Genomic DNA, 19,065 nt, shown 5'->3' on the forward strand with positions numbered 1-19,065 from the left:
AAAAACTTAATTATCTCCGTGTCATTATAGAATTTGTTTGCACAAACCATATAACACAGAACACACACACACACACACACACACACACACACACACACACACACACACACACACACACACACACACACACACACACGATCTAATTCTGAGTTGTTATTTTCAGAAGTAATTTGTTTTTTCATTCCTCTTCTGGATTTTATTCTTCAGTTTTGTTGTATTTTGACTTTTGTGTTCACAGTGGTTTGTGGTGTTCGGTTTGAATTTGGAGGGGCGTTCGTTTCTTTGTGACCACTAGAGGGCAGCAGAGCCCCAACAGCTGCTGACAGATGTTCAAATTTCAAGTCAATCACTTTGTCATGAAAATTTAAAAAAGTCCAAACTGTTTAATTTTCTGATTATTGTTTTTCTATATCATAAATCATTACATCTCAGATGTGTTTGTCAGTTTAATGAGAACTAATTTTAAAAGTCTCCACATTTTCCTAACTCAAACTTGATTTAAAAACTAAATTTTAAATAAATGTAGTGAACTGAAAAAACAAATTTAATTGAATTTAATTGAAAAAATTTAATGCAATTTCGTGAATAAAATATTTAGTAAAAACACTAATTATATACGTGAGTAAATGTACAGATCAGATTATGGATCTGCTTTCTGGGATTATTTCAATACAAAAATGTTGACATGTTAAATAATATCATAATATAATAATAATAACAACAACAACAAAAATAATAAAATAACATTTATTCATTTTTAAACAAAGCGATAGTCGTATTAAAAACTGTCTCCCCCTGCTGGACATAAAGACAACAGCACTTCGGATTAATCTGAATTAAAGTGAAATAAATCAACTTGAATACAAAGGGGAGGAAAATATGGAGGGAAGAAAGAAGAATGTGAAAGTGATTGATGGATTTGAAACAGTTACTGTAAAAAAAACCAGTCAACACAAAACCGGTTTGAAGAACAGTTCAGACGACAAGTTCCAGCCTGTTGGAGAACAAACGAACTGGAATGTCGCTTCACTCCAGAACAAATCCCAGGTTCTCCTACCGGAAATATATGATATAAAAAACAAGACGACGTCTTTTTCCTCCCCCTTCAGTAGTTTTATTGAAAAAGATCAAAAACTTTTTAAACAAAGAAGCAGATATAAAAATGATTCCAACACAAATAACTTCATATTTACATTTGAGCAGCTGAAAACAAACGTTTGTCATTTAAAATCTGAACGAAACCCAAACACGCAAAATTCATAAATACATTAAACACAATGTGCGCAACGGAACCCACAACTCTCTGAAGACACAAAATGAACAAAAACATACATTTAAAAAATATTCAACATGGCTTATTTTTATTTTATGAATTTTTCATCATAATTGATAAAAAAAATTTTTTTTTGCTGACGTGGAGGAGAAGAAACTAAAATTAAACTGAATCAAAAAGTCAGGAAAAGAAAAATGATTTCCTTGAGCTAAATGCTAACACCGCCATGCTACAATGGTAACAAAGGCTACATGCTAGTTAGCACGCTAAAACAGTATTCTACGGTACTTTTCTAGGATGTGTGAAACCTCAATATGAATCAGGTTCTCTAAAATACTACTGCAGTAAAGAAGCGTCGGACTCAACGCCGGAAAAATCCCACAATGCATTGCAGGAATGACAACAAGAAACAAAAAATCATGAGAAAGGAATTCAGGAATCTCCAACAAAAACTCAATCACTTTCTTGGTGTTATTCAACATTCAATGTTTTATATTCTTAAATTATTTCCTTGTTGGCGGGTTTAGCTGCTAAACTCTAAACCAGTAAAAACATGTTGAAAGTTTGTTTAGTTGCAACCGCTAAACGCGGAATGTTAGCATGCTAATGTTAACAAGATAGCAACGAAACACTAAGGCTGATGGGAATTTTTTAAGATCGAAGTCTTGACGCGATGGTGACTGAAGAAATTAGGATGTAATTTGGGATGAAGTGAAGATTTGTTGTTGGATAATGCTAGGCTAAAGTTCAGGATTAAGTTCAAGTTAAGTTCAGATAATTTCAGATTAGGTGAACTTTTAGGTGTTAGCATAAATTCCCCAGATGCTAACATCTGAGCAGAACGCAGAGGAAAACAGGAAGCTGAAACAAAACAAACAGCCTGAAGGTCTATCAGAGTGTTTATGGCGTCGCCATGGCGACCGTGGTGATGCTGGCGATGACGTCATATGGGTTTGGTGGTGGTGTTGTAGACGAGCACGTCCTGCTCCGGCAGCGTCTCGTGGGGGGGGCCGGCGCTGACGGGTCGATGGCGATCCTTCCTGGACTTCAGGAAGCAGTAGGTGAGGATCGCCAGCAGCGCCAAGATGGCCACCGACAGCAGCACCGCCAGCGCGATGTTACCTGACAGGAAGAGGGTGAGGTCACTTCCTGTGTGTGGCGTCAGCAGCTCTGATTGGTTCGTTTTTATTTTTTTACCTGAGTCACTTTCTTCTTCTTTCTCAAAACGTTCAAACAGACCTTTGAAGAACACGTTTTCTTCTGCAGAGACACGAAAACATGTGTTAGCCCTACACGCTAGTCCTACACGCTAGTCCTACACGCTAGTCCTACACGCTAGTCCTACATGCTAGTCCTACACGCTAGTCCTACCTTCAGCGGCACCTGGCAGTACACTCCTCAGTCCTACACACTAGTTCTACACGCTAGTCCTACACGCTAGTCCTACATGCTAGCCCTACATGCTAGTCCTTCATGATCTGATTGGCCGATCAACCGTCCAATCAGATCGCTCCTCTGCTCTGGTTGAAACCTGCTGATCAGCTGATCCACACGTGTGACTCGTACCCGTGACGCCGTCACACGCGCCGTTGCACTTCTCCTCCGTGTCAAAGTTGTTTGCGTTTCCGCGGCAACCGCCGTAGGTGAAGGCGTGGCACTTCCTGTTCATGGGGTTGTAGTACCAGTGGTTGAGGCTCGCCCGGCACGGTCCCGTGTAGGGGGGCTCTGAGCACTGAGCTGGGGGGGCGGGAACATTGTTAGCATGTAGCCTGATAGCACTGAGGTAGCATTGAGTTAGCGTTCAGCTCTGGTGGGAGGAGTCTCCACACCTTTCCTCAGGTTGACGTCGATGTTCAGCAGCCGGTTGAAGGTCTTGTTCACTGAGGAAGAGGAGGAGGAAGGTCACCGCTGGAGGGTTGTGTTGGTATGGTGCGTGTCGTCATGACGACGGCGTGCGACTCACGTTTGGTGCAGTGGTCCTCGTCCGACCCGTCGCTGCAGTGAGACACGCCGTCACACTCCAGGCTCCGGTCCAGACAGCAGCCGCTGCCGCAGATCAGCTGACCGGGAGGACACGCCCACCCGCACACCTCTGACACACACACACACACACACACACACACACACACACACACACACACACACACACACACACACACGAGTGAATCCCACACACCCTAAACATGTGGCAGATGAACAGAAATGCATTGTGGAACTGACCACCAGCGGGCGGGGGGATGCTCCTCAGTGCTGCTGCTGAGAAGAAAAAACACACACATCACAGGGAGACCAGTGTGTGTGTGTGTGTGTGTGTGTGTGTGTGTGTGTGTGTGTGTGTGTGTACTGTGTGTGTGTGTGTGTACTGTGTGTGTGTGTGTGTGCGTACTGTGTGTGTGTGTACTGTGTGTGTGTGTGTGTGTACTGTGTGTGTGTGTGTGTGCGTACTGTGTGTGCGTACTATGTATGTGTACTATGTGTACTATGTATGTGTACTATGTGTGTGTGTACTATGTGTGTGTGTGTACTATGTACTGTGTGTGTGTGTGTACTATGTGTGCTATGTGTACTATGTATGTGTACTATGTATGTGTACTATGTATGTGTACTATGTGTGTGTGTGTGTACTACGTGTACTATGTGTGTGTGTGTGTACTATGTGTACTATGTATGTGTACTATGTGTGTGTGTGTGTGTGTACTATGTGTACTATGTGTGTGTGTACTAAGTGTATGTGTACTATGTGTGTGTGAGTGTACTATGTGTGTGTGTGTACTATGTGTACTATGTATGTGTACTATGTATGTGTGTACTATGCGTGTGTGTACTAAGTGTGTGTGTGTACTATGTGTGTGTGTGTACTATGTGTGTGTGTACTATGTGTGTGTACTATGTGTGTGTACTATGTGTACTATGTGTGTGTACTATGTGTGTGTACTGCCCACCCGTGACGCCGCCGCACGCCATCCGACACTCCTCCTCAGACAGGAAGTTGTTCTTGTTGGGTTTGCAGCCCCCGAACAGGAAGTGCTGACACGTCTCCGTCTCCACGTCGTAGTACCAGCGGGGGAAGGAGGCGCGGCACGGCCCCACCTTCAGCGGCGCCCGGCAGTACACTGGACAGGGAGCACAACACGCTAAACAACACGCTAAACAACATGCTAAACAACACGCTAAACAACATGCTAAACAACACGCTAAACAACATGCTAAACAACACGCTAAACAACATGCTAAACAACACAATAAGCACGCTGAACACGCCTCTGAGCCCGCCCAGCCGTCACATGATGTCACTGCAGATGTGTGTGTGTGTGTGTGTGTGTGTGTGTGTGTGATGATGTAAACATTAACACTGGGTGCGGGGTGTGTCTGGTTACCATGGTAACCGGCGGTGTTTAGTGTTCAGGTACCGGCGGAGGGTCAGGTGTGGTTTTACAGCCTGGAACTGATGTCAGATCAACGACTGTTGGACTTTGAGAACATTCACAAACCCTGAGGGCCTCGCTGTGTGTGTGTGTGTGTGTGTGTGTGTGTGTGTGTGTGTGTGTGTGTGTGTGTGTGTGTGTGTGTGTGTGTGTGTGTGTGTGTGTGTGTGTGTGTGTGTGTGAGACGGGTATTCCAGTCTGACCAGTTTGAGGTGTGGATCATCAGGGAGAAAAACACCAACACAAATTCTCGTCACTCGGCGCTGAAACACTCGTCTGGTTCTAACGGTCGATCGATCACGTGATGGACGATCAGTAAATGCACCAATAAATCTGATCAGTTTGACGATAACCCATCAATAAGACAGTTTAACCCCTTAATAAACCGTTAATATAGCTCCGCTTATGGACTACGTTTCCCATGAGCACTCACGGCTGGACAGCTCGGGGCTGAGCACCAGGGCGTTGACTTTGGTGTCGTCTGATTGGTCGTTGGAGTCGGTGACGGTCAGCTGGAACACGTAGGAGCCGGGCAGCAGGTGTGACAGTCGCACCTGGTCAGGTAGGTCGGTCTCCTGAAGAACCACATTTAAAGAAAACTTTATCGACACAGACGGAGGTCAGAGGAAACCCAAGATGATCTCATTTTTTTGAGACATACATTCCCTCTACCTGTGTTAAGCCCCGCCCCCTGGGGGGCGTGTCCTCACCTCCATGGTTGCGCTGGTGTTCCCGCTCAGCTGAGCCCACCGGTACGCCGTGATCTGGGCCTGGCCCAGCGCCAGGCTCTCGATCCCGTTGAGTGTCACCGCCTGCCCCGGCTGGACGACGACATCATGGCCCGCGATGGCGATGGGCGGAGCCTGCTCACCTGGACCGCAACGACATCACCACAAGTTCATCAGGACGTCAGAGACAGAACAGAAACCGACATGACCCGGGTTCTGATGGTCACATGGTGAGGGTCAGCCAATCAGGGCTCATCCCGGGGAACCGGTCGGCCTTCCTGATCCATACGGTTATTGATCCGATCAGAATGTGACATAAAGGAGACAGTGCCTATGATAAATTGATCATCACTTGTTAAAAACAACAAAGAATTAAAGTTTAAATTAAGATTTAAATTATTGATCCAATCACTGATCAGTAATCAATCAATCAGGAGGTGGGGGGTCTCACCTGACCCCTGTGGCCCCTGCAGGTGTTTCATGAACACGGACTCTCTGATGTAGCTCCGGTATCCGGTTTTGACCACGAACCGACACACGAAGCGGTTCCTGTGGACGCAGCTGAACTGGACGCATGTGCGGTTTTCCGCTCCTGCCGCTCCTGCCGCTCCTGCCGCTCCTGCCGCCGCGCCGCGCGGCTCCAGCAGCGCCAGGTTACAGCGCGGGTTCTCGCAGCATGCGCGCTCGCACGCCTCCGCGGAGCGCACGTAGGCGGTGGCCAATAGCACCGCTCCCTCGTTCACCGCGTCCTCCGTGTCCAGCACGAAGTTCTCCCGCCCGGGGCGGAACGCGGCGCCGCACTCCATGTCCACCGCCGCGCCGGTGGGCGGCGTGAGCGGCAAGAGGAGGAGGAGGAGGAGAGGCGGCAGGAGGAAGGGCGAGGAGGATGGATGCATTGTCAAAGGTGAGAGGAGCTGGAGGAAAGCGTTTGACGCGTCTTACCGCGCCGCTTCTGGAAGTTCCCCCCGTCAGCAGGAGGAATCGGACGCGCCTCCCGGTTCGCTCGGTGATTAAACCGGTAGATTGTGAGAAGTAACGTCGGTCAGCCTGACCCGCGTCTGCCCTGTTGTTCCTCTGCCTCCTCAGGTATGTCTCACCTGCTCACATACAGGAAGTACAGGAAGACACGCCCCCAACAGACCAATTATTAGTCCGTCGTCGCGCTGACGTCACTCAGGTGTGTCGCCACCGGAACATAAAAGCGGTTTGGATCGTTCTGCCATGTTTTTACACGTGACATAAAAACACTGTCATTTATGACAATAAAAACACTTTTAAAATAAAAATGTGTGTTCTCATGTGCACCCAGACAGTAAAATAAAACACCACATTATATAAGTAAAAGAAACACATATTTATGAAAGTGTTCAGGTTGTAAATATAAAATTCGAATAATTATTTATACTTGTGTATTGATATTTTAATGGTATCTGGGAAGGTATGGGAAACATTGTCTATTTAACACTTTTTAAAATACACACTGAAAGTATTTTGTGTGCTGTATTAGTTTTTTTAACATTTGTTTCATTCTTCATTTAATTATAAAGCAGATAAAGTAAAAGTCGAGGCACTTATAAAAAAAGATTAAATTAAGTATCATAAATACACTAAATGTTTGGATGTTTTACAGGAAAATTAGCGTTAGGACGTAAATAAGATAAAATAAATACAAAAGAAAAACAACGTAATCAAAACAAGATCATTAATTGTAAAATAAAAGTTTCAGGTTTTAATTATTTTGATCGTTGTCCTTTTTACTGTCAAACTTCAAGCGGTTCCCTCTTCAACCACCAGGGGCGCTAATACAGCGTCCATTCCATACAGGAAGTGACGTTGCCTACATCATCGCCAGCCGACCAATCAGAACTATTGCAGGAAGTTTGAAACCGAATTTGACTCCGGTGGATTTTCTGTTGTGTTTTTCTGGGACTTTATTGCGCTTTAAAGTAAGAAAACCACTTTTTTTTTCACTTTAAATCGATCGATTGTAAAGAAAAAGGTAAAAATATTACCAGCGAGCCTTAAAGGATGTTTAATATAAATATAAAGGTGAGCTAACAGCTTCATTAGCTAAACTGTGCGGTTGTTTGGTTTCTACGTCACATTTTCTTCAGATCGGTTTGGAACAGAAAGTTAACTTCATCCGGATACAATATTAAATCTTTGTTGGTAAAAGATGTTTATTTATATTTATATTTATATTTATTTTCAGTCATGTGGTGGAATTAACTTCGCCTGTGGAGCTTTAGCTTTAGCACCAACAACAGTAATGATATAAACATAATAACAATATAAATATACAGTACATGTAAACATATATAAATAAAACAGGATTAATGTAAGGCAATAGTTTATTGATGGTTATTGATCGTGACGTGATTGTCTCTGATGATTGGCTGCTTCAGACTGATCGGTGTGTTCTGATTGGTCCTTTAGAACCAGGTCCAGTGATGGATGAGGGGCTGCTGATGCCGGGGGGGTCGTCTGCAGACACACAGTAAGACGCACTGCTATTGGTTCACAGCAGGTCATGTGATGCGTGCGTGAAGACTAACTACACACACACTCCCAACCTGTGGCAGGTCAAAAGGTCAGGGCGAGTCACCATCACAGACACGCCTAAGCAGAGGGGCGGGGCTTCAGGAGGAGGAGGGCGGGGCCAATCAGACGAGCGCCTACTGCAAAGAGCTGCTGATGAGAGGAAGAACGGAGTTCAGCTTCGAGGAGCTGAGAGCCCAAAAATACAAGCAGCAGAACCAGGAGCAGCTGGATGGTGAGTTCACTGACCGCAGGACGCCTTCACTGACCCCATGCTGCCTTCACTGACCCCATGCTGCCTTCACTGACCCCATGATGCCTTCACTGACCCCATGCTGCCTTCACTGACCCCATGCTGCCTTCACTGCCCCGTGGACCGACGGTTCTTTGTGCTTCCTGTAGAGACGCTCAGGCGTCTGACGGCGGTGGAGGAGCGGTTGAGTCTGGAGTTGGAGGAGAAAACCAAACTTTTACGTCTGAGGAGCTCTCAGAGGGTGGGAACTCAGATCTACAGGATGACCCTGAACTCACCGCGTTCTGCTGCCCTTAAACCCCTCCCCCTCCTCCTGCAGGTGTTTTTTGAAGACCCCGCCCCTCACATCAGTGACTGCGCCCCAGCTACCCCCCCCTTCCAGATATACGATGAGTCCTTGGGCGGGGCCACAGACCACGCCCAGACTGCGATGGAGTCCCGCCCCCACGCCGCCCCTCAAAGCAAAAACACGCTGAGTCCCATCGAGGAGTCCAGCGTGGAGGCCCCCTCCCTCACCTCTCTGGGGGAGGAGCTGGAGGAGATGGACCACGCCCCTTCACCTGGTGAGGCGGGCCTCGTTCAGACAGGAAGTCCCTCCCCCTGGCGAGGGTAGATACTAACAGCTAAACGCTCACTGATTGGTTTCCCAACCGCTAGTGGGCGGGGCCACACCAGAGGAAGACGCAGGTTGCCGTAGCGACACAAGGTCACTTCCTGCTTCCTGTCTTTATCGTTCCAGCGCCCCCTGCTGGCCCCCCACCAGATCCCTGTGACCCCGATGTCCGCCAGCGGCTGCTGGCCCTCTGTGACATCACTTCCTCTGCAGACCTCCACTCGGAGCCCCGCCCACTTCCTCCCGTGGAGACGGACAGCTTCCTGCAGCTGGGTAACGCCCGTTCTACTTCCTTTAACCCTTTGCTGACCCGAGCGTCACCTGAGTCTGAACAAATCACAGGTATTGATTATTGATTGTGGGGGGTGGTGTCCACCAGGGGGTGTGGCTTATTTCATCCGCTCCAGGGTCGCGGCTGGAGACGGTTTTTCTGTCTACGCCGGAGCGGCGGACGACGTCCACGTTCGCGTGAAGGTAGGCCGACGCCCTCCTCCCCCTGTGGGCGGGGCTAGCCAGCGTTTTTATCGAGTGATGTCACAGCGGGAGGTCGCCGTGGCGACGCCTGTCCCCCTCTGCAGGTGGACAGCCGCCGCGTCCCCTGGGACTTCCATCAGTTCCGGCGCCTGAAGTTGTCCTCGCCGTCCGCCGGGCCCCTCCCCCGGATCAGCTGCTTCCTGTTCCTGGACGGGTGCGTCACCGTCTACGCCGCGCCCACACGCCACCTCAAGTTCACCGTGAGTCCCCGCCCCCTGCCCCCCACCCTCAACGGTTTCCAGACGTGGTTCCGAGCTGAACAGGTGTGTTTGGGTGTCAGGAGCCGACGGGGGGTGCTGTCCCCCCCGACGTGGCGCTGGTCGGACGCCACGCCGCCGGACTCCTGGACCTGACGTTGGCGCTGCACGCCTGCGGGCTGGTCCACGCCGCGCTGCAGCACGGCGCCCTCACCTGGGCCCCGGGGGGGTCCGACTGCTTCCCGGCGGACTGGTCGTCCTCGTTGGACCTGGAGCTCCAGCGGGACGTCGCCGCGGTCGGGGGGGTCCCGTCGGCGCGGGAGTACGTCCGCCTGGGGGTCCTCCAGCCGGACGGCCCGCCGGAGCTGGTACGACCCAACACACCGCATCCGACGAGGGTGTCGCCGCGCTCCTGACTCCTCCCCCTTGTTTCCCTCCGTCAGGTGGACCTGGTGGGCGTGGCCGAAGCGGTTCACCTCCTCCTGACCAATGAGAGGATGGTCATCATCAGAGACGGCGACGACGGCGAATGGACGGCTGAACTTTTCAGCGCAGACAAATGCCGGTACAGCCCCCAAACTTCCTGTTTCCTGTTTGTTCTGAAGGCGATTGGATCCAGTTGGACCCAGGTGGATCCGGTTGGGTCTGGTTGGATCCGGTTGGGTCACGTTGGGTCCGGTTGGATCACGTTGGGTCCGGTTGGATCCGGTTGGATCACGTTGGGTCCGGTTGGATCACGTTGGGTCCGGTTCTGCCGCGGTCTGACTCCTCGTGTCTCCACAGTGACGTTTTCTCGCGGGGATGGAGGAGGTTCTTCCGGGCGTTGCTGAACGCCGGGCGGCGCTCGCCGTCGTCCGTCCTGCTGGAGCTGAAGGAGCAGCTGGGGGAACTCTACCAGTGACGCCGTTCGGTCGTCCTCGTTTGTGCCTGTTCATAAATTAATAAAGTTGTGTTTTTACTGCTTCTGCCTCATTAATCAACGACAGCTGATCAGTCAGTAAACATAAAAACAGTGACTCGATGGTGACTATAAATATTCTTGGAATATTTTTATAACTTTTGCCTAAAAATTCTAATTTTTTAAAATTAAATGTAAATTACCTTAAAAATAATTTGGTTTTTGGAGCTAACAGGAAATGAAACTGGAAAACCGAAGACGCCTGAAGGGATCTGGGTGAGTGGGAGTGGCTAACACGTGACAGAACGTCATGTGAGCGGATTAGCACGGCGGCGTGACGGGTTCCATCCCCCACCCCCCAAAACCTCGATTTAACGGAACCCCGAAATTTCTGCAAAAAAATTAGTGGAATTTAGAAAAAAATTCTAAAACATCTCAATTCAGATTTTCTAAGTTTGAATCATTTTCTTGTTTTTTTAAAGAACAGATGAAACGTTTCAAACATCAAACCTTCATCGCAGGAGGGCGTCGCCCTGTCGGGTGAGTCACCGGCGCCCGGGGGTGTGGGGGTTGGGGGGCGAGGCGTGTCTCGGCCTGCAGAGACGAGAGGCTCCAGCGCTCCTTTGTCTCTGAGTCGCAACAGTTTGAGGAGTTTCTGTTCACTGATCAATAATCAATGAAAGTTTAAAACATAGGTTTAACAGACGAGACAAACAGAAGAGAATTCATTTCTGACGCCTCAGCAGTAATTAACATGAATTAATATTAATTAACAGCTATTATGATAATTATAATAATAAGAAAAACCCTCTGGGTTTGATTTGACAAGTTTTTCTCGTTTGTTTTTCGCGTCGCCGTCGGAAACACTTCCTGTCAGAAAAACAACCTTTTCACAGAAATTCAGAATCAACATTTATCTTCATCATTCATCCATGTCTGATTCTAATGGAGCGATTCGCTCTCAGCTGTGAGCGACCAAATAAAGGCGAGGCTCCGCCCACGTGTCTGAAACCAGGTGAGAGCGGGGGGAGGGGGCGGGAGAGAGAGGGAGAGGGAGGGAAGGGGGGAGGAGATAAGACAGCAGAGAGGGAGAGTCCGACGGGGAGAACGGCAGCAGGAGGAACACCTGGACCCACCTGGACCCCCCTGGACCCCTAAACACCTGGACCCACCTTTACCTGCAGGACAGGTGAGTGTCCCTCACTCTGCTCTCCCCCCGTCCCGACCAATCACAGCTGTTCTTGTGTTCCGCACGTTGAGTTCACGTCCAGCCAGTGGAGAGCGATGCTGCGTTCAGGGACACGCAGGAAACCGGAGTAGCGGACACCCGACGCCGCGTCCGGGAACGGGAACCCGATCCCGTGTGAATGGAGGTGTTTTCTGGTGTGAACCGATCCCGGGTCAGTGGGTCGGGGGGGGGGTCCCTGAAGGCATCACGCCGTCTGCGGCGCCGTCTGGGCGTGGTCACGTGACTCTGATGCTTTCGCGGCGTCCGGTGACGTGTCGGAACGAGTCCCCGTTGTTGTTTCAGGCTGGGGGGGTGCTGTCTGCTCATGAGGGCGTCGGTTTGATGCCTCAGGTATGCAGGTCACGCCCCCATCACACCTGGACCGACCCCCCAGGGAGAACCCGACTCCGCTCGGATCACCGGGGCGAACAGGAAGAGGCGGGGCCAGGAGAGGAAGGACGGTGGATCTGAAAGCAGGTTGTTTGTTTGAATCCCGGTTTCTGCTCCGCCCAGCCTGCAGGCGACCTGCAGGGGGAGGGGCCGCAATGCTGCTCCCTGATTGGCTGGGATTCAACCACAGCTGGACAGCGTGGACCCGGTTCACCCTCCCTACGCAAACATCCCAACGCCGGACCAGCTGTTTCCTGTCACATGACCGTCTCCTTGGAGACACATCCTCCACTGAGCTCCCTGGACAAACAGGACGGAGGAGGAAGAGGAGGAAGAGGAGGAAGAGGAAGAGGAGCAAGAGGAGGAAGAGGAGGAAGAGGAAGAGGAGGAGGATGTAAATTCCAGGAATTCCCACTTCAATCAGATGACAAGGATTTTGATTTGGTTTGCTTCTTCTTTGAGTTAGCTGCTAATGGATGCTAACGGTGCTAACGGCAGCTAACAGCTGCTAATGGTTGCTAATGGTTGTTTTCTTTCTGATCTGATTGTTTTAAATGATGGATTCTCTCCTCCTCTCTGTCTATGAGTCACTCATGACATTTGTGGAGATGCTTGCCTCGGTCACATGACCACCTTCTTAAAGGGGCCGGGCCGGCTGCTAACACAGAATACATTACCGCTAAACTAAAACTCCCAAGCTAACAGAACCAACAAGAAACAAACGTTAGCATGATGCTACGAGGACGTTGCCAATAAAGTTGATACAAACTGGATTCATGAATCCGATTCGGCTCCCATTTGATCCCAGATACACCATATGATCTGGATCTTCTGGTGATGTCATCAGATCCAGATCACAATCAAAATCTGATTTTCAAAATAAAGGTTCGGAGATAATAACAAAATAATTGAAAAAAAAATACAATTTTTTCTTAAACTTTTCTCGATTCTTCTTTTAAATTAATTTAATTATTCTTTTTTCTTCTTCTTTTAAATTAAATTCTTAATTTAAATTAAATTGAATTAAATTTAAAATTGAATTAAATTTTAAATTAAATGAAATAAACAAATTCTAAATTAAATTAAAATTTCTTCTTCTTTTAAATTAAATTCTTTTATTCTTCTTTTAAATTAAATTTTAAATAGAATTTTGTTAATTCAATTTAAAATTAATAACTTTCAAATTTTCCCGCTCAATATTTATTTCCGCTGTCGTTTTCAAAGAGTCGACTCTTGCAGTAAGTCAGCCCAGGTGAGTTCTCACCTGGGCTGTTTGGGCGGTTTGGTCGATCAGGAGGTCATGTGACTCAGGTGAGCTCCCTGAGATCAGGAAGAGACGCTTCCAGTTTTACCGATATGTTGAGTGTGTGTTGAGTGTGTGTTTGTGCGACTCGCCTTTCCATCATGTCTCTACCCAACCGGCGGCGGCGTCCGTCCGGCGCTGAGCCCACTTCCTGTTGTTTCCCTCAGGTCTCACCGTCCGGTAGCTGTTGCCTCTGCGTCGCCGTGACGATGTTCCGCCGCAGGAAGAAGAAGCGGAGGCCGGAGATCTCGCCGCCGCAGGACTTCCAGCACAGGGTTCACACCTCGTTCGACGCCGACACGGGACGCTACGTGGGTCTGCCGCCGCAATGGCAGAGCGTCATCGACAACCTGCGCAGGCCACGCCCCCTGGTGGACCCTTCCAGGATCACGGAGGTGGAGCTGAAGAAGGTGAGCAGGGAGGTCGTCGCGGTAACGGCGTCGCATTCACGTTTGGGTTCTAAACCCTCCGGATCCGTTTTCATGTCGGGTCACGCCGGAGTCGCCGGTTTCGTCGTCCAATCAGGCGTCAGAAAGCATCAGTATGAGTCATGTGACTGAAAACACAACAAACAGGTTTGTTTGTTCAGCGTGAAACAACGCCAGCCAACAGGAAGTGGCGTCAACGACGAAAACAAAGGCGCACGTGCGACAAATTCCTGAAAGGTCAAAGGTCAAATACAAGTTTGAAGCACTTCCTTATGCATCAGAGGATTGTAGTTTCTAAGGAGTCTAAAGTAGCATTAGCATAAAGTGCTAATGCTAGTTCTAGTGTCTTGAGGGTTAGCGTAGCGGCTAAACCTCCGTGCGACACAGAAGCTGCTGGCGGTGCGTTCATGGTCCTCTGTAAATGTCAAGTTCGTGTGACGTTCAAATGAAACCTGAGCTGATGTTTCCATGCAGGTGCGTTCAGGTGTTTCAGTCACATGACCTCAAAAACAGTTCAGAGTTCAAGTTTAGATTTAATCCAGATAAACTGTTTGTCACTGAATTTTTTTCATCCAAGGAATTAAACTTTAAATTTAAATTTCGATGTTTTACGCTTCTGGGATTGGCACCAGCAACCCCCGTGACCCCGAAACTGTAAGAATGGGTATTGGTGAAACACGACTCGTTCAACCCGCCACAGGAAGCAGATGATGTCACAATTACATCATTGTGACATCATCTGGATGACCCACGACTGTTTTTTCCCCGCAGCCGATCGTCCGCGGCAGCGCCATCGGCCACGGCGACTACATCTCGCACGCCATCGCCGAGATGAGCCGCCTGTCCGTCACCAGCTCCAACTCCCTGCGCCGCAGCAGCCTGTCGGCGCGGAAACGCGCCCAATCGCTGGGCCGGCTGGGCGAGCTGGTGGAGGACGAGTCGTACGCGTACGAGGAGCTCAACCGCCAAACGGTCGGGAGCCCCGCCCACCGGCAGGACCGGATGCGACAGGTTCGCAGCGAGAGCGGCAGCCCCAAACTGAACGGGTCGCTGCAGAGGGCCAAGTCCATCTGCGAGGTGGGGGCGGTGCCTAGAGTGGCGCCTTCCCCATCCAGGACGCCCCAGAGGACGGTTGCGAGTCCCGCGGGTGGATGCTACGCCCGAAGCGAGGGGGCGGGACTAAAGCAGAGGCCGTCTTCCTGTCAGTATAACGTGAGGATGGTGGAGTTCAACAGCCGAGCCAACCTGAGGCCCCCGCACGCCGCCGCCCACCTGCCCGACCTCCTGGCGACCTCCAAGAGACCGCACTCCGCCTACGACGTCAAGGTCAGGCGGCGTGGCTTCCGGGCGTGAAGACTTGCGAGCGTTTAACTCACGGCGTTGTCCGATTCTTCCCCAGATGTCCTCGCCGTCCTCGCCGCTCCTGCTGCCCCCGCCCAACAGCACCAGCAGCCCCATCATGACGGGTCGGGGTCTACCTCAACGCCCGCTCCGCCCGTCGTCCAGCTTCAACGCCGGACTCCCTCCCAAAGCGCCGACTCCCCCGAACCAGAACGGCCCCTCGCGTCGCCCCTCCCCCACGGGGTCCCCGGGTCACCCGTCCCCCCACCACTGCCCCTCCTCCTCCGCCGCCCAGCAGACGGTACCCGACGGGAGCGGCAAGGTGACCCACGAGCAGTTCAAGGCGGCGCTGCAGATGGTGGTGGACCCGGGAGACCCGCGGACCACCCTGGAGAACTTCGTGAAGATCGGGGAGGGGTCCACGGGCGTGGTCTGCATCGCCCGCGAGAGGCACACCGGGCGCCAGGTGGCGGTGAAGATGATGGACCTGAGGAAGCAACAGCGCCGGGAGCTGCTGTTCAACGAGGTACGGCGCCCACCGACACCGGAGCGGCGGCCGCCGGCCATCGCCGCGTCACGCCCCTCAACCGTCCACCTGTCTCCCCCAGGTGGTGATCATGAGGGACTACCGGCACCAGAACGTGGTGGAGATGTACCGCAGCGCTCAGGTGGAGGAGGAACTCTGGGTGATCATGGAGTACCTGCAGGGCGGCGCTCTCACCCACATCGTCAGCGAAACCAGGTGAGCGGGGAAGTCGACGGCGCCCGTCGGCTCGGGGGGCGGTCGGTTGGTGTCTGACTGGCGTTTGGGTGTTGCTCAGGTTGAACGAGGAGCAGATCGCCACGGTTTGCGAGGGCGTCCTGCGGGCGCTGGCGTACCTTCACGCCCAGGGGGTCATCCACCGGGACATCAAGAGCGACTCCATCCTGCTGACGCTGGACGGGCGGGTAAGGGGCGCCGGACGCCACTTCCGAGGAAAGACTCGGTTCCAGGTCTCCTCGTTTGTTCGGAACGTTTTGAGCGAAGCGCCCGAAGCAAAAACGAGTTGATGCACGTTTAGCGATCACATGACCTCGTCTCTCCGCCGCAGATCAAACTGTCAGACTTCGGTTTCTGCGCTCAGATCAGTAAAGACGTCCCAAAGAGGAAGTCTCTAGTCGGGACGCCCTATTGGATGGCTCCTGAGGTGATCTCCAAGATCCCGTACGGGACGGAGGTAAGAACCCCAACCCCAACATGTTAGCTTACCTTGTTAGCGTGTTAGCTTGGCTGGTAGCTACATCCTGCGTCCTCCAGGTGGACATCTGGTCTCTGGGCATCATGGTGGTGGAGATGGTGGACGGCGAACCGCCGTACTTCAGCGACACGCCCATCGCCGCCATGAAGAAGCTGAGAGACGAGAAGGCGCCGAGCGTCAAGAACCCCCAACGGGTCAGACCACGTCCACGTAGCTGAGGACGCTCCGCCGCTAACGCTAACCCACCTGCTTTCATCTGCACTCAGGTGTCTCCGGTGTTGAAGGACTTCCTGGGCTGCATGCTAACGCGCGACACCAAGCGGCGCTCCACCGCCGCCGCGCTGCTGGAGCACCCCTTCCTGCTGCAGGCCGGGACGCCGCGCTGCCTGGTGCCGCTGGTGGAGCAGCACCGCAAACGGATGTCGCTCTGCTGAGCGCCTGAAGCGCACCTGAAGCGCACCTGAGCCCTCAGGTCACCATTGGTTGCTTGAGAAGTCTGCTGCCCCCCCCCCCCCACAGGATGCAGCCTGAACGCACGGAGGTGATTGGACGTTGGTTGGGATTCGCTTTACCGCCAAAAGTTCATTCCATCAGTCCGACAAGTTTTCTAAAGACGAGAGGAGCCCAACGATAAAAGATGCTAACATTAGCCGTCTTAGCTGTTCTGCTAACACGTAGCAGAAGCTAAAGCTAATTCATCCACAGTTAAACCTTTGACTTCCTGTACTGTAGTTTCCAACATTAATATGTTAACATTTCAGGTTCCTTTGTGTTACCGAGGCAACACATTAACCCCTGAACAAATTTGTCCTGTTAGCCACGAGCTAACCCATTAGCGCCATCCTTTGCAGAGTCTCTATTGAATGAAAGAAAAGAAACAAAAATAGAAAAAACATCTGGCTAGAATTAGCATGTTCACACCTGGGTAACTTGTTAGCAGTTAGCTTGCCAGTCGCCGTGACAATTAACCCCCAACCTGGGAGAAAAATATAATAGAAACAAACAAGTATTTTATTTAATCTGGTCACTTTAAGATGGTTTTTAATTTGTTTGCTCAACAAATCTGTTAGCATGACGCAGGTTCTGTTTTGTCGTATTCTTTTGTGTTTTGTTGTTTTTTGTTTTTGTTTTTTTTGTCGTTTTTTTGTGTTTTGTTTTGTTGTTTTGTCGTATTTTGTTGTTTTGATGATGAATGTTAAAAATCTTTTTAATTTTTAATTTTAATTTAAAATTAAAAATGTTGTGTTTTGTTCTGTGTTTTGTTGTTTTGATGCTGAATGTTAAAAACCTTTTGTTTTCCTGTTTGCTTGTTTTAAATGAACGAAGTGAATGTATTTTTGGAAAACCTGCACATTTTTAACATAAAACAAAACTTTGCACATGTTCAAAAGTTCTTATTTGTCCTTTTATAAAACACAAATGTAAATAGTGAGTCGTTTTCTCCAATGTTGAGTCAGACTGTGTTCGACTTTGTGCAATAAGTTTGTACAGAAAACATTATAAACATATATTATTGGTGCCAAAGTAAAATATAAATGTCACTGTGAAGTTTTGATGCTTTATTTTTTCTAAACAAAAAAAAAAACTTTTTAAATAAAAAAATAAATTAATCCCATTGAAATGAATTGCAATTATTTCTTTGTTTCCCCTAACAGGAAAATATGTGTGTGTGTGTGTGTGTGTGTGTGTGTGTGTGTGTGTGTGTGTGTGTGTGTGTGTGTGTGTGTGTGTGTGTGTGTGTGTGTGTGTGTGTGTGTGTGTGTGTGTGTGTGTGTGTGTGTGTGTGTGTGCGTGTTCACCACAAAGCATCAGAATCCAGTTTTCCAGTGAACCCAGTCAGAACCTCTGACTCTGGACGTTCGTCCGGAGATAAAATCGAGTTCCAGCGTCTCTGGTTTCTATTTTGGAGGCTGATGATTCTGGACTGTCAGAGATAAAGAGACGAACACTCCAACCCGTCAGACCACACTCTTCATCACATCACAGCCAAACCACTGATCCACGTCTTCAGAGATCTTCCTGCAACACAAGAATCCGAGCTTACAATTAACTTCCTGACTGAAAACTGTAGTGATTTAAACTGCTGGATGGTGAAAAAACAATAATTTAATGATTAAAAAAAAGGAATTATCCTTAAATATAGTCAATATGAAACAGTATTGTGAAAAAAAACGACGGGAAACAAATCCAACGCTGTTAAAATCAATCCACTGGACTTTAGGAAAGTTTGTTGAAGACGTTTCTCCTCTCATCCAAGAGGCTTCTTCAGTTCTGAAGGTGGCTGGTCTTGACAACATGAGCCTATTTTGGACTGAATAATTGAGTCAAAGTTAGAAATATGGAGTAAAATGTTACATAGAATTATATAAAATTTTACCTTATTTATAATTATGTCGTTCTTTTACTTTTAAGCAGCGTTAAAGAATTACTTACCGGCATAAATGTCGGGTGAACTTGTACCGGTGTTAACTGTTAGCATGCAGAAGAAGAGTCCACACGGAGAGGCGTCAGGTGTTCTTATCCGTGGGTAGATAAGTCCTTCAACAGTACGTTTCCTAAAATGGACATTAACAGCCAAAGGTCATGAAACTGCCCTCCTGGGACAAATTTAGTGTTTGGTTTTATCTTCTGAGTAGTTATCTCCTAATTTGGTCCACAGGGAGCCTTTATAAAGAGTC

General features: G+C 49.4%; 3 protein-coding genes and 3 long non-coding RNA genes across 18 annotated transcripts; 2 read left to right on the forward strand and 4 right to left on the reverse strand.

Moving 5' to 3' along the window:
* Nucleotides 1-828: 828 nt before the first annotated feature.
* Nucleotides 829-6,325, reverse strand: LOC137613121 (kunitz-type protease inhibitor 1-like). 3 transcript variants are annotated; one of them, XM_068342019.1, is made up of 10 exons: nt 5,878-6,325; nt 5,409-5,569; nt 5,132-5,273; nt 4,216-4,386; nt 3,494-3,529; nt 3,237-3,365; nt 3,103-3,153; nt 2,840-3,010; nt 2,471-2,533; nt 834-2,395 (listed from the first exon to the last, which is right to left on the reverse strand). In XM_068342019.1, the coding sequence occupies exons 1-10, from the start codon at nt 6,320-6,322 to the stop codon at nt 2,217-2,219; spliced, it is 1,548 nt and encodes a 515-aa protein (XP_068198120.1). In that variant the 5' UTR covers nt 6,323-6,325; the 3' UTR covers nt 834-2,216. The 3 variants fall into 3 exon arrangements, with proteins under 3 accessions (XP_068198118.1, XP_068198117.1, XP_068198120.1); XM_068342017.1 differs by having other exon boundaries at nt 829-2,533; nt 3,494-3,526; XM_068342016.1 differs by having other exon boundaries at nt 830-2,533.
* Nucleotides 6,326-6,384: 59 nt separating this feature from the next.
* bub1ba (BUB1 mitotic checkpoint serine/threonine kinase Ba) lies at nt 6,385-10,487 on the forward strand. Of its 7 annotated transcripts, none has more exons than XM_068342012.1 (9): nt 6,385-6,512; nt 7,863-7,923; nt 8,009-8,199; nt 8,367-8,780; nt 8,957-9,103; nt 9,210-9,304; nt 9,409-9,564; nt 9,645-9,929; nt 10,005-10,487. In XM_068342012.1, exons 2-9 carry the CDS (start codon nt 7,877-7,879, stop codon nt 10,389-10,391), a joined length of 1,722 nt encoding a protein of 573 aa, XP_068198113.1. In that variant the 5' UTR covers nt 6,385-6,512; nt 7,863-7,876; the 3' UTR covers nt 10,392-10,487. The 7 variants fall into 7 exon arrangements, with proteins under 7 accessions (XP_068198113.1, XP_068198112.1, XP_068198114.1 ...); XM_068342011.1 differs by lacking the exon at nt 6,385-6,512 and adding an exon at nt 7,248-7,372; XM_068342013.1 differs by lacking the exon at nt 6,385-6,512 and adding an exon at nt 7,382-7,475.
* On the reverse strand, nt 7,915-13,607 carry LOC137613124 (uncharacterized). Of its 2 annotated transcripts, none has more exons than XR_011038914.1 (4): nt 13,473-13,607; nt 11,638-12,377; nt 10,970-11,121; nt 7,915-8,117 (listed from the first exon to the last, which is right to left on the reverse strand). It is a non-coding gene; the product is annotated as an uncharacterized lncRNA (long non-coding RNA). The 2 variants fall into 2 exon arrangements; XR_011038913.1 differs by having other exon boundaries at nt 11,632-12,377.
* Nucleotides 11,161-17,963, forward strand: pak6b (p21 protein (Cdc42/Rac)-activated kinase 6b). 4 transcript variants are annotated; one of them, XM_068342005.1, is made up of 9 exons: nt 11,161-11,648; nt 13,548-13,790; nt 14,580-15,134; nt 15,208-15,675; nt 15,758-15,891; nt 15,971-16,097; nt 16,241-16,366; nt 16,447-16,581; nt 16,654-17,963. In XM_068342005.1, the coding sequence occupies exons 2-9, from the start codon at nt 13,590-13,592 to the stop codon at nt 16,819-16,821; spliced, it is 1,914 nt and encodes a 637-aa protein (XP_068198106.1). In that variant the 5' UTR covers nt 11,161-11,648; nt 13,548-13,589; the 3' UTR covers nt 16,822-17,963. The 4 variants fall into 4 exon arrangements, with proteins under 4 accessions (XP_068198106.1, XP_068198107.1, XP_068198105.1 ...); XM_068342006.1 differs by lacking the exon at nt 11,161-11,648 and adding an exon at nt 12,455-12,471; XM_068342004.1 differs by lacking the exon at nt 11,161-11,648 and having other exon boundaries at nt 13,482-13,790.
* LOC137613125 (uncharacterized) lies at nt 13,784-16,794 on the reverse strand. The gene is made up of 3 exons (XR_011038915.1): nt 16,634-16,794; nt 16,399-16,539; nt 13,784-13,936 (listed from the first exon to the last, which is right to left on the reverse strand). It is a non-coding gene; the product is annotated as an uncharacterized lncRNA (long non-coding RNA).
* Nucleotides 17,308-19,059, reverse strand: LOC137613126 (uncharacterized). Its single transcript, XR_011038916.1, has 3 exons — nt 18,821-19,059; nt 18,187-18,698; nt 17,308-17,363 (listed from the first exon to the last, which is right to left on the reverse strand). It is a non-coding gene; the product is annotated as an uncharacterized lncRNA (long non-coding RNA).
* Between the last annotated feature and the right edge of the window lie 6 nt (nt 19,060-19,065).

This window comes from Antennarius striatus, chromosome 19 (assembly GCF_040054535.1).
Source record: "Antennarius striatus isolate MH-2024 chromosome 19, ASM4005453v1, whole genome shotgun sequence".
Taxonomy (NCBI): Eukaryota; Metazoa; Chordata; class Actinopteri; order Lophiiformes; family Antennariidae; genus Antennarius; species Antennarius striatus.

What these genes read in the sequence shown, in the direction of transcription:
- LOC137613121 (XM_068342016.1), bottom strand. Translation starts at nt 6,322, where the DNA reads ATGCATCCATCCTCCTCGCCCTTCCTCCTGCCGCCTCTCCTCCTCCTC. An exon ending in ACACCAGCGCAACCATGGAG is followed by an intron (nt 5,274 to 5,408) that starts GTGAGGACACGC and finishes GTGGTTCTTCAG; the next exon opens with GAGACCGACCTACCTGACCA. An exon ending in CGACGTCAACCTGAGGAAAG is followed by an intron (nt 3,011 to 3,102) that starts GTGTGGAGACTC and finishes CCGCCCCCCCAG; the next exon opens with CTCAGTGCTCAGAGCCCCCC.
- bub1ba (XM_068342009.1), top strand. Translation starts at nt 7,784, where the DNA reads ATGGTTATTGATCGTGACGTGATTGTCTCTGATGATTGGCTGCTTCAG. An exon ending in GGACAGCTTCCTGCAGCTGG is followed by an intron (nt 9,104 to 9,209) that starts GTAACGCCCGTT and finishes GGTGTCCACCAG; the next exon opens with GGGGTGTGGCTTATTTCATC. An exon ending in CACGCCACCTCAAGTTCACC is followed by an intron (nt 9,565 to 9,644) that starts GTGAGTCCCCGC and finishes TTTGGGTGTCAG; the next exon opens with GAGCCGACGGGGGGTGCTGT.
- pak6b (XM_068342004.1), top strand. Translation starts at nt 13,482, where the DNA reads ATGTCTCTACCCAACCGGCGGCGGCGTCCGTCCGGCGCTGAGCCCACT. An exon ending in CGGAGGTGGAGCTGAAGAAG is followed by an intron (nt 13,791 to 14,579) that starts GTGAGCAGGGAG and finishes TTTTCCCCGCAG; the next exon opens with CCGATCGTCCGCGGCAGCGC. An exon ending in AGATCCCGTACGGGACGGAG is followed by an intron (nt 16,367 to 16,446) that starts GTAAGAACCCCA and finishes TGCGTCCTCCAG; the next exon opens with GTGGACATCTGGTCTCTGGG.